The sequence below is a fragment of the Crassostrea angulata genome, chromosome 9 (assembly GCF_025612915.1).
Source record: "Crassostrea angulata isolate pt1a10 chromosome 9, ASM2561291v2, whole genome shotgun sequence".
Lineage (NCBI taxonomy): Eukaryota > Metazoa > Mollusca > Bivalvia > Ostreida > Ostreidae > Magallana > Magallana angulata.
Window position 1 is genome coordinate 33,351,903 of NC_069119.1, and position 14,949 is coordinate 33,366,851.

Here is a 14,949-nt window from a genome sequence, read left to right on the forward strand (position 1 = left end):
AATATCATAGATTTGCCCCCCTTTCACTTTTGCCGCAGCATGTAATAAATGAAACTGAAAATAGTGAATTTTAATAAAAATGAATTGAAGTTAATGGTTTTGAGAATTCATCCTCTTTAAAGTTGCTTGTCAAAATATTTTAGAAGAAGCTGCCCCCACACACTTTCAAAACAATGTTACATGCTTGAATAATTCTTTCTTCTTCCCTCCTTCGAATTTGCATCTTAATATGACAAATACAACTAAAAATTGACTGTTTATCTTTACATGAAATTATTTGATACATGTACATTCGTAAAATAATTTTCATTTAATGGATTATTTTAGTTTCAAATGATATACATGTAAATGCACATGATGGAAGACAACCCTGAAATTTCTTTTTAAATCTGCACTTTCCGTTTATGAATTTACGATCAGCAGTTAAATTGAAATTAACTTCCTATAAGATAAAATTAATCAACTAATTGATGCATGCTTTCAATGAACAACTTTATTCAGTCAGGCAACCTTTTAAAAAGCTATTACTAGTTGATTTAACAGTATATAGGGTAGACATATTTAAATAGATATCGTTCGTCATTTATAAAATTAGCTTGGAAGCGCTTATGTTTAACACATGTATTTCAGCGTTTATAATAATGGCGAAATCCTTCTGATTATAATATACTTTAATCTACATTAATATTTACACGTGACCCATACCATCTTACATAATTATATTTTCTCACGGTCCTGGAAGTCCTACAGTGAAAAAGGGTCAACCCCCCCCCCCCCCCCTTGACCCCGCTCTAGATTCGCGCATGATTTATTTTTCATCAAAACGTTGGGATGCACGTTTCCGCACCTTCCGCTCACTGGACGCTGACATGAAGTGAAGCTGACCTTCCTCCGTCTTCACTGCGGTTGAAAAGAATCTACATTAAATCGTCTTCATCATCTGTAAATTCTGAATCTATGGAAACTCGCTATTTAAAATGATGTAGTCGTTCAGGATCTGACTAGGATTCTCCAACCAAATATTACGGAGCACTCTCTTCCGTACATGACTTATACTGGGCCAAGCCTGAAATTATTCCATTGTTGTTGGACACAGCCTCAAAAAACTTCCAACAAGCCAACATGCACTTTAGCTTTCAGATTTCTTATAGTCTTTGCATGAGTTTGGTATGCATCAGCACCGAAAGTCTGATTCCAATTGACCATAATTTACAATTCGAAATTATACATAGAGCAATTAATGAATAACACAATCAAGGTTTAAATAACATATTATGCAGAAATGTAATGAAATCATTTATCAAACAACAATTGAGTATAAATCATGACATTTCATAACAGGATTAATAACAGAGTTTCAATAAGCGCAGAAGTCATTTAAAAGATTAACTGTCCATCTCTGACTGCCTCAGGTGGGATAAAGGCTGCGCGAAATTTAGAACGTTTTTAAAACAAATGTCGAAATATGGGAAAAGTTTTTGTATCAAAAACACAAAATCAGAAAAAATAATTTACACAATAATTAAAAATAGTCCGAATGATTGAATTTCAAACCGTGACATGTTCATCATTTAAAAATTTAATCAATTTCTGTGTTGATGTTAAATAGTTATAACTATTCCTTTTATAACTATTTAGAGTTACTAATACACCATTAATCTTTTGTCTGACGATGCTTAAGATTTGGAATATAAACATTTATTATTATCAAAGTTTATACGAATATTGTGTATCAGATAACCCTGTCCAGCACCGACCGTGGGAATCGATTCCTCGGCCGCGAGCGAGGGATCGCTTACGTAATGGCAAATACACAGAGCTCAGAATCGCAGTTAATGCTTGCAGAACTTAACAGAAATGTCTTATCGTCCACGCGTAAAAACTTTAAGAAAAACATGCATACTGTAAAACGTTGTAACATTAAAAAAAAAAACTATTTCAGTATTAATATTTATCTATGGAATTCAATGTGCATTATTCTAACGAATGAGCTACGCGGACTCTGCATTGCCTGTTACGTAATGTATGACCGTTGCGTTTTACAGCCTGAATCTTAACAAAAGTTTTTCAAAAGTTCACGTGAACGTTACATACCTATATAAATAGTCACCGGACTTTTCAATTTCACACAGCGAGGGTTTTCATTTATTTATTGCGCTATCGTGCAACACCTACCACACGTATTGTTTTACTGGAACTGCATTTTCTTTCAATGCTTTAATTGAGAGTATTTAATTTAACTTTAAACACCATGCTAAATTAGTGCGTTCATTTTCTGGTTCGCCACCACCTCTTTCTTATTCTATTTTACAACTGATAAGATTAAGAACTACACTATTTTTGTAAGCCGATTTATTTCTATTAAGGTGGATCTCTACACCAAATAAGTGTAGGAGATTTTTGTTGCATGCATTTGTTACCAATACTAGGCACAGTATTCAACAATAATAGACCTCAAAATACAATACACTATTTTCTAGAGAATTTTTAAAATATCAGTCTGGTTCCAGATAACCCCTTATTTATCAAATTTTTAAACATTTCTGTTTTAAAATTCTTATGAAAGTGAGATGTTATTAAGTTTAGAAATGAAAAACAAAAAAATCATGAATGAAGTTTGTATGATTTTTATTGGAATCCACATAAATATGAAACTAAAATATAAAAAAATTCTTTTAGGGCAAACTGCTGGACAAAATCCCACAAAAACCTGAAAATATAAACAATATTCGTTGGCGAATGAGATGAATAAAAGAAATTGAATGAAATTGAAAAATTAAAGGAAATACTTAATTATTGCAAAAATCTTGGTATGAAAGATCCTGTTTAAGAGTTGTCTTTCTTTATTTTACATGGTCTCAAATATCTTGGGATCAATTTTTTAATTAATAAAAATCACGAAGAAAAATTAAAAAAGGAACAAGTTTATGCTAAATATGTAGATATAAGATAAGTAGTGCTTATGATAATGTTTGAAGCTGAAAAATCATATTATTGATGAATGCATTTATATATATATATATATTTAACTCTTCAGAACAAAATATTAGTAGTTGATTATATTATAAATTGCCTTTTACTTTTTTTTATATACAATAGCAATTATAAACAACAACAATACGCATATGAATACATACATTAGATGTCCATAGTGATACACATGCATGTGTGGAAATGAAAAACATGCTCCTTTTCAGAATTCTGTCTTTCCCTCATTTGGCTTGCAAATCCGGGCTTCATTGCTACCTAGTTGTATCTATTTTAATCAAAATACATTAGTTTAATGTCAAAGATTCAGTGAAAGTCTTTTACTGCAAATGTTTTTTTTAATTTGGGAAGTTAGGATCAATTCAAGAGATCGTACTACGGTACTTTTGTTTTATATTCATCATACATATATAGTTTAAATGAAAATTTGACATCTGCTTACCTATATCGATAATCCGCCACATATGTATGATCGTCTGTTGCAGATGACATGACAAAAATGTGTTGCCAATAGCAGCAGAGCAGGGAAACGGTATATTATTTAGATTCCACGTTTTCCGTACAAAACAGCTGATAATCAATGTTAGTTAAAAGCTTTAAACAGGAAAGAAATTGACATATTTTCTAAGCGTTTTGGTGATTTCATTCCTATCTCACCTCCTTAGTTAGAAGAGTTCAATTAAACGGTGTATAGCTATTTTGTACCACGACATAATGTTATCAATCCGGAACACAATGGCGTTTCGAACGGAAGTCAGACATGTTTTGACGATGTAGCCTTCCACCTTAAATTCTGTATTGTATTTAATATTTTGAATACACAATTGGCCTTGCGTATCTGACAATAACTTATTCAATGCTAAATAAATTAAAATTACATCTGTTGTGTAAGATAAAAGAGTGTGTTCTTGAAACAATATATGTAAACAAAATAAATACTGTAGTTATTATCTAGATTGAATGATGAACGTACAAAGGATCAATGAACATGTATGTGATAAAGTAGAAGCACATGAAGCGAGTGTTATTAGACTTCCGCGGATCGCATGCATGTCAATTTTGCCGGGATCTTCACGGCCATATGCGGGATATGGATTATATAAATGTGTACACAGAGCTCCGTGGCCATGTTCGCTTAAAATATTTGCAGTTTAATAACTTATTTTATTTAAACAATATATAACTATTTAAGAACTTTGAAAATATACAAAGAGCCCCCTTTTCAATGACACATGTCACAATGTCATACATGTATTTACTGAAATATCTACCGTTTTTAATTATGAAGCTAAAGCAGATTAATTTCATCATTTAAAGATTTCATCATTTTTTGTGTTCGTGTTTTGTGTGCATTTTTTTTTTCTTACAATTATTTAGATTTACTTACCCACCATTAATTTTTTGTCTGGCAATTCTTATGATTGAAAATATAAACATTTATATGTTATAGAACTTCTTTGTGAACCCATATATGAGAGACGCAAATCTTGTGTATGAGATAACCGCTGACCACTAGATAGTCCGGCCGCGACCAAAGTGACCGATTTTCTCGGCCGCGAGCTATGGATCAGTTACGTAATGGTACAGAGATCAAAAACCAGGTTAATGCTTGCAGAACTTAATAAGGCTGACATATAACCGTCACGCAAAAACTTGAAGAAAATAATGTATGCTGTTATGAAACTTTTTCGAATGAATTAAACCATCCCGAATTCAATAATACATTTTCTGTGGTGAATTTATGTCCATTGTACACAATGGCTGAGGTCATTTTAACGCGATTTAAATGAGATTAAAATTTTTGAAGAATTTAAAATTCATCCAATCAATTCAAGAAAGATGACATCAGACGCAGAATTGTAAGCGCAACTTAGATATCATGTTTGAAAATTAGTTTGAGGTCATTTTAACGCGATTTAAATGAGATAAAAATATAAAATTCATCGAATCAATTCGAGGAAGATGTCATCAGACGCAGAATTGTAAGTGTAACTTACATATAATGTTTTGAAATTAGCCTGAGGTCATTTTAACACGATTTACTAAAATTTAAATTGTTCCAAAAATTTAAGAATCATCCAATCATTTCGAAAAAGATGTCATTAGACGCGAAATTGTAAGCAAAAGTTTGATATCATGTTTTAAAATTAGTCTGATGTCATTTAAACACGATTAATTTAAATTTAAAATTTTCAAAAAAATTAAAAATCATCCAATCAATTCGAGAAAGATGTCATTAGACGCGGAATTGTAAGCGCAACTTAGATGTTATGTTTGAAAATTAGTTTGAGATCATTTTAACGCGATTTAAATGAAATTAAAATTTTTGAAAAAGTTAAAATTCATCTATTCAATTCGAGAAAGATGTCATTAGACGCAGAATTTAAAGCACAACCTAAATATTATAATTTAAAACTAGTCTCAGCTCATTTTAACACGATTTAATCGATTTTAAAATTTTCCAACAATTTAAAATTCATCCAATCAATTCGAGAAAGATGTCATTAGATGCAGAATTGTAAGCTCAACTGAGGTATCATGTTTTAAAATCAGTCTGATGTCATTTTAACGCAATTTAAATGAGTTTAAAAATTTTGAAAAATTTAAAATTTATCCAATCAATTCGAGAAAGATGTCATCAGATGCAGAATTGTAAGCGCAACTGAGGTATCATGTTTTAAAATTAGTCTGAGGTCATTTTAATGCGATTTAAATGAGTTTAAAATTTTTGAAAAATTAAAAATTCATCCAATCAATTCGAGAAAGATGTCACCAGATGCAGAATTGTAAGTGAAACTTAGATATCATGTACTAAAGTTGGTCTAATGTCATTTTAACACAATTTAAATGACTTTAAATTTTTTGAAAAATTTAAATTTCATCCGTCCAATTCGAAAAAGATGTCATTTGACGCAGAATTGTAAGTGCAATTTAGATATCACGTTTTAAAATTAGTCTCAGGAAGTTTTAACACGATTTAATTAAATTTAAAATTTTCAAAAAATTCAAATTTCATCCCATCAATTTGAAAAAGATTTCATTAGACGCAGAATTGTGTGTGCAACTTAGATATTATGTTTTAAAACTAGTCTGAGGTCATTATAACACATTTATTATGAATTTTAAAATTTAGTGTCCCTACTCGGAATTTCCAGACAATGATTTTTCTCGTAATGCTAGTCTATCATGTCCTCTATCATTCCTGAAAATTTCAGCTTTCTATCTTTTTTCGCTTTAAAATACATGTGTGGACAATGAAAACCCTTCGAAAATGTGTTATATATCTTGATCCCGGCTAGCTTCCGCATTCGGAATTTCCGAACCGTAATTTACCTTGTGCGGCTAGATTTGTATATCTTCTACCAATCTGTAAAATTTCAGCTTTCCATCTTTACTCATTTTTGAGGAAATGCGTGGACAAAAAATTTCGTCGAAAACGTGTCCTATATATTGACCCTGGCTAGCTTCCGTACTCGGAATTTCCAGACAATGATTTTCCTCGTGAGGCTAGACGTTCATGTCATCTATCATTTCGAACAATTTCAGCTTTCTATCATTGCTTGTTCTTGAGGAAATGCGTGGACAAGGAGTTTTCGTCTAAAACGTGTCCTATATTTTGACCCCAGTTAGCTTCCGTACTCGGAATTTCCGGACAATCATTTTCCCCGTGAGGCTAGCCTATTGTGTCCTCTATCATTCCCGAAAATTTCAGCTTTCTATCTTTGCTTGTTTTTGAGGAGATGCGTGGACAAGGAGTTCTCGTAAAAAACGTGTCCTATATTTTGACCCCAGTTAGCTTCCGTAGTCGGAATTTCCGGACAATGATTTTCCTCGTGAGGCTAGACATTCATGTCCTTTTTCATTCCTGATAATTTCAGCTTTCTATCATTGCTCGTTTTTGAGGAGATACGTGGACAAGAACTTTTTTAAAAATTACAAAATGGCGGATAAGTCCGAACCGGAAGTGATTTTTACAAAATAAAAAAATGTATATAAGCTTTAGATAATAATAGATAAATGCTGAAAATTTGACAAAAATCGGACCACGCATCTCCGAGAAATCTTCTGCACAAAAATTGTAAAGAAAAAAAAAAAGTGAAAAAGAAACATTACAATAATAGAAGGGTCTTCCGCTGAAGACGGAAGACCCTAATAAGTTTCCAAAGATTTCCTAAATATATAATGTCTATTGTAGCTTTAGCCCATGAAAGACTTGTTATTACAAAGCTGTTTTCTACATTAAACATCCGTTGCCCGGCTCACATTTTATTTTTTTGAGAGAGAGACCCTGTATTTGAGTCCCTTGTTAAAACCACATGCAGTGACGCACTGGAGAAGGAGGCACACGAATCGGGGTAAAGTTTGATATTGTAAAATTCAAATTTGCGTAATATTTGTATATTTGTTTCAATACGTAAATCATAGAATATAATAGCATAATAATGTTATAAATGCATACATTTTATATGATAGTTTCATTTATCACAGTATCGGTAAAAGTTTTCAGTTATGTTTCCAAAGAAATCTTACACAGGTGGTAGGCTATGCTGTTATGGCAAAGACCTGCAGAATATGTAAAAGTGCTGAGCTCCATGGGCGTGAAAAAAAGAACATGACTGCAGAAAGGAAGGAAGCTCAAAATCAATGGAACAATCAATGGCCGTAAGAATCCTCAAAGGTATTGAAAACAAAGGACACAAGCGAAAACTTTAGCTCTGGATGATGATACCAGTACCATACCTAAAGTGAAAATGGAAGTAAATGCTGACAAATAGATATGTAGTGACAAGAATCATTCATTCAAGAACGTTACAAATAATCTGCATGCCTAACAAAAAGAAAATATAAGAGGATACTGAGTGCGTCACATAAAAAAGGCTTGGCATATGCTATGTCATCTCACAAGGAAGATCCTGTGTCTCTGAAAGAGAATCTACTAGCTATTCCACACCAGCTGTATGGCAATTGTTCTTCATGTCGGGCCAAATGGTGTTGATATCTACAAAATGAGGAAACGTGCACACCGAAACGTCTCTCCTACGGGTAATATCTCACCGACTCTAATCTGTTTTAAGATCTTCTGCAACTCTTTACGTCGTATGCTAATAAGTCAGAGAAACTTTCTTTTCTTGAAAGCACTCAACATGAAGAGAACTTCAATCATGTTATTTCCAGGAAAAATCCCAAAAACAATTTCTGCTCTGGATCTGAGAGTATCAGTGTTAGAGTTGCCGCAGCAGTGTGCGAGAAGAATATTGAAGCTCCATATGTACTTCAGGTAAATTCATAAAAGAGGTTGTACCATTTATTGTCTTTGACACAACTGGTTGAAATAGCAATCTAATTTTCAATTTATATGTTTTATTATTACACATACATGAAGAGCTAGCTTTGGCCTCTGGATCATGCACTGTCAAAGATGCTGAAAGAATGAAGAAATTAAAAATGAATTTGGATCAGATATAAGAGTAGAATTGAAGAAAAAGTCATCATCTGCAACAACTTTATATGAAATAAGAGAGGGCGTAACACATGAGAGCACAGTTCTTTCGCAGACTGGTGGTATCCCTAATGACAGACTCGAGACTGTACCATTCCGTCCAGAACAACTTCACCAAGTTGCATTGCCTCCTGATGAATACATTAGAGTCTACTTTGATCTAGAGACAACTGGCTTAGGTCTGTGTAAAATTGTGACTATCCTGATAAATACATGAACATGTATAAAATATGATATTTTCCTACAAACACATGATATTTTTTCTTCTTTTATTTCAGATTCATCATGTGAAATAACACAAATGCGTGCAAGGTGTGGAGATTCTTCTTTCTGTCGGTATGTATTACCATCAATTGCCATACAGGAGACAGCTTCAAGGATAAGGGGACTTACATGTGATGATTCAACTTTAAAAAAAAAACTGCTCTATACTGGAGTGTTTGACATCATTTCATGAATGGCTAAATAATACACCGAATATACATAAACCAACACTATTTGCTCATAACTGCAGAAAATTCGATAGTGTTGTTCTAGGCAGATCAATGAGAAAATGCTCTGATATGACATTGCAAGACTGCATTGTTGGATTCTGTGATACCCTGTCTATGTTGAAGAATCATGCGTCTTGTAATACCACAAATTCAACTCTAGCGACCCTTGTGCTGGAAATTCTAGGCTGTACATTCGAGGCACACGATGTACTTGAAGACAGACTGTACATATCTACAGAAACTTGTGGAACATCACAGTACATATTCCTATTATTTAAACTATACTTTCAGTATGGATTATATGATGCAAGTTGTACTCCAAATGGAAGACTCTAAATCTAACTTGCAAACTTTTATGCCCTTGTAAACAAAAAACAGTGCCTGAGAGCATGATGAAAAGGATGTCTCTCTCTGGGCTTTCAATGCATCATCTACAGTTAGCGTACCAACGAGGAGGCTTTGATGGAGTACAACGTGTACTGAATGAAAAAAAAAACCCAGAGGTAACCAAACACAGGGACATTAACATTTCTGTTGTTGACTTATTGAAAGAAAGATAACAATTTCTCATACATAATGTAAAGATATTTTCTTTTATTTCAATAATTTTAATACTGGATACAGCACATTTTAATTTATTTATTTTACATATATATATATCTATTGAATGTTTTCATGTGCAGGAATCAAGTGTTATCATACTCTCCTTAATACAAATTAGCAAAACCTTGAAGTCACTTCTCTTTCCTTATATAAATCTTTATGGGTGATAATGCATTATCTTTGAAAGACGCATGGAAACATTGCATAAAAATGTTTGATTTATTATAATAATCATTAGTATGAGACAGTAAAATGTCATTTGCTTTAAAATTTACACTTTCAATTTTGGTACCTGAGGATCGGAGAACCTTAAGGGCTTTGGTACTCGGTTGAATGTCAGACCCTTAAGCGCCTTGTTTATTTTTAAAAACAAACTCAATATATTATTTGAAATAGATGCACACTTCATTAGAAGTTTTACCTAAATTTATTTACATGTATAAAAGATATATAACAAACAAAAGCGTGATTTCTTTTATTTTGAAATCAAACATTTTATTGATAGAGTAAATAGCAATAAGAATAAGGAAGCCGTTTGCAAAATCCGCGAGACTGTTCTTGAAGTCGAAGAAAACACTTTTTAGTCATAGCAAGGCAGTAAAAAAAAAACAACGATATTTAAAGCACAGTAGGCTGGATTTTCTGAGGGTGTCTGCATATGAACTTGATTCAAACTATCCATGAAGGGTAAATTGACCAATTTTGACAATCCTGATTCTAATCTCGTCTCTCATGGGCTAGCAAAATATAAAACATCTTTGAGTTAGAATAATTTAACACCGGAGTAACAAACTAAGTACATGTTTACTGCTTTTATTACAAAAGGTGCATGTATCTGGTTTGTGGTATATACTTATACAAATAAAAATATCTTACTGAAATTGTATTTTTAGAGAATCTATCTAATATGTTAAACAAGCGTATCAAAGAGGAGCAAATATAAAAGTCAAATTCGAATTTGAATGTTTTTCAGTAAAACAATAAAAAGATTGGGTTGTACAGTACCGACCAGACCTAGTTTAACAGAAGGTAAACCCAACAAAACCCCGAGTTAACTTTCGGGGTTCACTGGAGGAGAACGCGAGTAAACCCCGAGTAAACCCCGAGTAAACCTTAAGTAAACCCATACTGGATCCTGAGAGTAAACTCCGATCATAAGTATACCCCTGAAAGCAGACGCTACATGTGTATTTGGAATATACATGGGGCAGGAATTACAGGCAGTGAGATGGTAAAATTAAAAGACGGAGTTGTTTCACACTTAAGTGCGTGAAGTGGACCCAAAACGCAAATCCAAAATAAACCCTGAATGGACTCAAAGTAAACCCCGAGTGAACCAAAATTGTTCAAATAGCAGACCCAGAGTAAACCCCGGGTAAACCCTGAAAGTAAACCCGGGTTTTAGCTGGGGTCTGCTCTGGTGTTACGTTCGGTCTGATCGGTACTGTATCTACACTTTTGATTATATACACTCACCGTGATAACAGTCTGGTTGACGTCTATCTGATGACCATTCGGAATTTCTACGTCATAGCCGTACAACTCTCCATTAAATGGCAGCCGCACACTTACACATCTAAAATTTTATTACAGAGGGAATAAAGTTGAATTACTCCTACAATTATTTCATATTATGGCATCAAAGAAAAAAAAAAGAAAAAATACCAATAGTTCAAACTTATCTGAGCATATTTTAATAAATAACGATATTTTTTTGGCATGTATCGGGCATCGATAGCTTAACACCACTTGGGCCGTGTGTTGTGTGCGTACAAAAGTTGTTCGATAATGACATCGTTTATGAGAATATCACTTGAACAGTTAGTATAACATCTTGGAAATACCAACCTGTAACACTTGCTTTTCGGCATCAAAATTTGTAAGGCCATACTATCACATGAAATAATCTTTCGTGATCATGGTTCTCTTGGCAACTACATACCTTCTACCGTGATTAAGTAGCCATATTTTGTTTCCATTTTCGAAATAGTGAACCCATGGTTCTTCACGAATAATTAACAATGTTAGCAAATTGTCCTTGATTGAATTTTGGACACATTTCTATGGAACTTCTAACTTCTAGAAAAAAAAAAACTTTTGACATCTTTTTAAACAACGCTTCATTTACAACTTTCTAGCAAAATACACACGTGCATCCAGCAAGGCGTGATACTTTGTTTACTTCGAAGTTACACATGTGCTTGAAAATCAAGCCCAGACCTTTTCACCGATCTCCGGAAACAACACGCATCAAAAATTCAAATGACTTCGCATTATTACAAAACTGGGATAGTAAGACCTCTTACACATTATTTTTCATCTCATAAAAAAGTCGGGTCCTGTCGCGTGCGGAAACGCCCCAAATTCAATGGAAAATTCAGGATTATTTTGCCTCAGCCATGTTCGACGTGAACCTTCAGTGAAATACTGTTATGACTCTGCAAAGCGTGTGCTTCTTTGATTAATATTTAATGTGAAATAAAGTGTACAAGAGAGAAGATTCGGTGCTCCTCTAGATACACTATCAAGAAGTTGTAAAACTATTTCGTTTAGAGAGGAAAGGCAATTGTATGATATGTTGACATGAGCACAATGAGTCGGATGTTTTGCACAGTGCATATGTATAAAGTGAGAAAGAGGGCATTGCTCACGGGGCTACTCACGTAGTAGTGATCGTAGAGTTCGTTCTAATAGTATCATTGTGATTTATGAAATTCACTCCCTTCAAAGGTCCGTCCTTCTGCTCTTTTTTTTTTGACAACGTCACGATTGTCTCTCCATTTACATCTTCAAAATCCGCTAAAAAGAATTTCAGTAGTTTAGTCATAATTTTTATAACGTTGTTTTAAGATGTAAGCTTGAACACTACGTAATATGCATTATTTGAATGTACGGTATTTATTTTTGGAATATCAAATTGGGTTTAACATTTATTACACCGCTCTTCAAATTTGTATTACCACATACGTTGAAAAAACTTTTTTTTTTAAACTTTGATAATACATGATTTGATGTACTCATTATTTAATTGTATATTACTTAATCATCTAATGTTTTAATAATATAATAAGATAGGCCATGCAGTTAAAATGAATACCGGGCGTTAGCGCAATATGATAGATCATTTGCGGCCTGGTGTGTTGTAAGAACGATGTTCAAAAATAAGTATTCAATGCTTAGATTTATTTTTATTGAACTTCTTGCCTTGTCTGCAAATCTGATGCATGCAGATGATATGTGGAATGTGAATAATTCAACATCATGCAGGTACATTGATACGAGAAAGGCTGAATTACTCTGAGTTTCAAACGGTTGTCAGAATTACATTTCAAAGTAAATGCTTATCGGACTTGTTCGGAATCTGTTCAAAAAATGTTTTAAATAGTTTTTAACGTACCATTTAATTCACTCATCGCAGCCATTTCTGAAATATAAAACGTTGATAGCTCTATTATATGACTTTTTTAAATTTTTCATTTGCCATTGCCAATGTTAATTTTTGTTTAAATTCACCATTCTGGAAAACATTTAATTTGTTAGTAAGAATTTAGATTTTTTAAAGTTTTTTTTAAGGATGGTCAAAAAATTTATAAAATTTAACATGATATTTTTAATATAAAGTGGGCACATTTATATATTAAATCATTTTGAATACGAATGTTCATTAATTATACCATGATATAAAAATGAACGACATACCCCTTTTATAAAATAATAAACATTGACTTAAAAAAGAAGATATTATTTGACGAATTCGGTGAATATACATGTACGCTAAACAGTATTTTTTTCATTACATAAATAGATGTGATGTTGAATTTAAATGGATATTTAAACTACGTATTTATCTTTTGAAATATTGCTGTTTGTTTAACGTTATAATTTAAATTATGTTTGAGCAGGTGTGTGTATTTAATGGTAATAACTTTTTAAAGCATATGAGTGTGCACAGTTATATTAAAATAGACAAAAATCAACAAAAAATTAACGTTTAATGATCAATTTCAACGTTTACACAAATACACACAAATGTACACATGTTTATTGAAAAAATAGACAAATTTTAACAAAATTACGTTTTAACTATCAACTTCAGCGTTCACACATAAACCTACTTAAAAGTTTTTTGAAAAGTGACTATTTTTAAAATATAATCCATATTTAAAAAATTAAAATCTGCACAATTTTTTATTGCAAAAAATATACTTACTTATGTAAAAAAAAAAACTTGCGTTGCAACGATCCAATTACACCCCAAATCTACATTTGCGGAGTTTATATAGAAAAAGGGTTAAGACCTCCCTCAGGTCAAGTGTCAATATGTGAACCAACCAATCAAAATAAAGATTGCCAAGTATGGTTCAAATGCCATAAAAACAACATTGTTTTAATCGTGATAATATATACATTAAAAAAAATCCAGTAAAATATAATTCTTTTCTACACACATACATACAAAAGACATTAGAAGCGCTAGCACATTACAATATCATTAAACAATGCAAGATTTAGAATGTAAATCTGCTTTGAAATTTATTTAGCTTTTCCAATTTTGAGCATAAATCAGATTGAATATCTAAGCGAGGATAAATTTGTAAATTAAACCCGCCGGTGACTATGTGCCAAGCAAAGGTTCATTGTGTGTAAAAAAAAAAATAATGTAAAGCATAGATAGCATTCTACTTAAGCGGAATACAGAACAAATCTACAAGAGATATTGCTGAGGTTTTGGTAAGCTTGATGAGTTTGTCAAAAATATCATAAAGCATAATTGTTTTATGATGATGTATAACAAGCAATGAGTAACATAATTTGAGTCCGTTCACGTGCATCTAAAACTTTACCATTCATCTCAGTTCAACGAGGATATGGCCATCCGGCATTGTTGTCTTATCCCACCATCGATTACTTTTGAGGTGAAATGTTTCAGACAGGCAAATGATTTGAGGTCATTAGGGCAAAACGGTGGTTGCTACTAGGAGGACTGAATTTTAGACTTTTTGTGATCGGCTTCGGCCGATCACTGTTGTGTCCATATGAGGCATCCGGCAAATGCTTCAACGTGCGCACACATTCCGCTTGCATAAGTAGTTCTTATAAAAACTTGAAGCTTTTATTTAGTATTTATATAGCATTTTACTAAGTGTTATTTCAATTCATTTAGCTTAAGAGATGCAAACATACATTAAATACAGTTCGACCTGTTAATTCAAGAATGCACATTTTGTCTCACGCGTAAGAATTTCGATCGAAAGATTCATTCAGTAATGCAGTTGACTTCGATGAACTGACCTCGATCATAAGAAGATTCTCCATGAACTGACCTCGATCTACTGATGTTGCATGATAGTAGCTAGGAAGACG

At 32.7% G+C, this 14,949-nt stretch overlaps 1 protein-coding gene and 2 long non-coding RNA genes across 3 annotated transcripts; 1 reads left to right on the forward strand and 2 right to left on the reverse strand.

Moving 5' to 3' along the window:
* Nucleotides 1-2,361: 2,361 nt before the first annotated feature.
* LOC128163931 (uncharacterized) lies at nt 2,362-3,785 on the reverse strand. Its single transcript, XR_008240879.1, has 3 exons — nt 3,431-3,785; nt 3,138-3,256; nt 2,362-2,710 (listed from the first exon to the last, which is right to left on the reverse strand). It is a non-coding gene; the product is annotated as an uncharacterized LOC128163931 (long non-coding RNA).
* Nucleotides 3,786-7,546: 3,761 nt separating this feature from the next.
* On the forward strand, nt 7,547-9,888 carry LOC128163663 (uncharacterized). Its single transcript, XR_008240847.1, has 3 exons — nt 7,547-8,266; nt 8,372-8,667; nt 8,767-9,888. It is a non-coding gene; the product is annotated as an uncharacterized LOC128163663 (long non-coding RNA).
* Nucleotides 9,889-10,044: 156 nt separating this feature from the next.
* On the reverse strand, nt 10,045-13,827 carry LOC128163662 (uncharacterized). Its single transcript, XM_052827287.1, has 5 exons — nt 13,796-13,827; nt 12,983-13,009; nt 12,249-12,384; nt 11,062-11,161; nt 10,045-10,322 (listed from the first exon to the last, which is right to left on the reverse strand). Exons 2-5 carry the CDS (start codon nt 13,005-13,007, stop codon nt 10,260-10,262), a joined length of 324 nt encoding a protein of 107 aa, XP_052683247.1. The 5' UTR covers nt 13,008-13,009; nt 13,796-13,827; the 3' UTR covers nt 10,045-10,259.
* Between the last annotated feature and the right edge of the window lie 1,122 nt (nt 13,828-14,949).

Excerpts from the sequence above, each read along its gene's own strand:
- LOC128163662 (XM_052827287.1), bottom strand. The coding sequence starts at position 13,007 with ATGGCTGCGATGAGTGAATTAAATG. Across the intron at positions 11,162-12,248 it reads AACTCTACGATCACTACTAC|ATGTGTAAGTGTGCGGCTGC; the intron begins GTGAGTAGCCCC and ends ATAAAATTTTAG. Across the intron at positions 10,323-11,061 it reads TCAACCAGACTGTTATCACG|CCCATGAGAGACGAGATTAG; the intron begins GTGAGTGTATAT and ends ATATTTTGCTAG.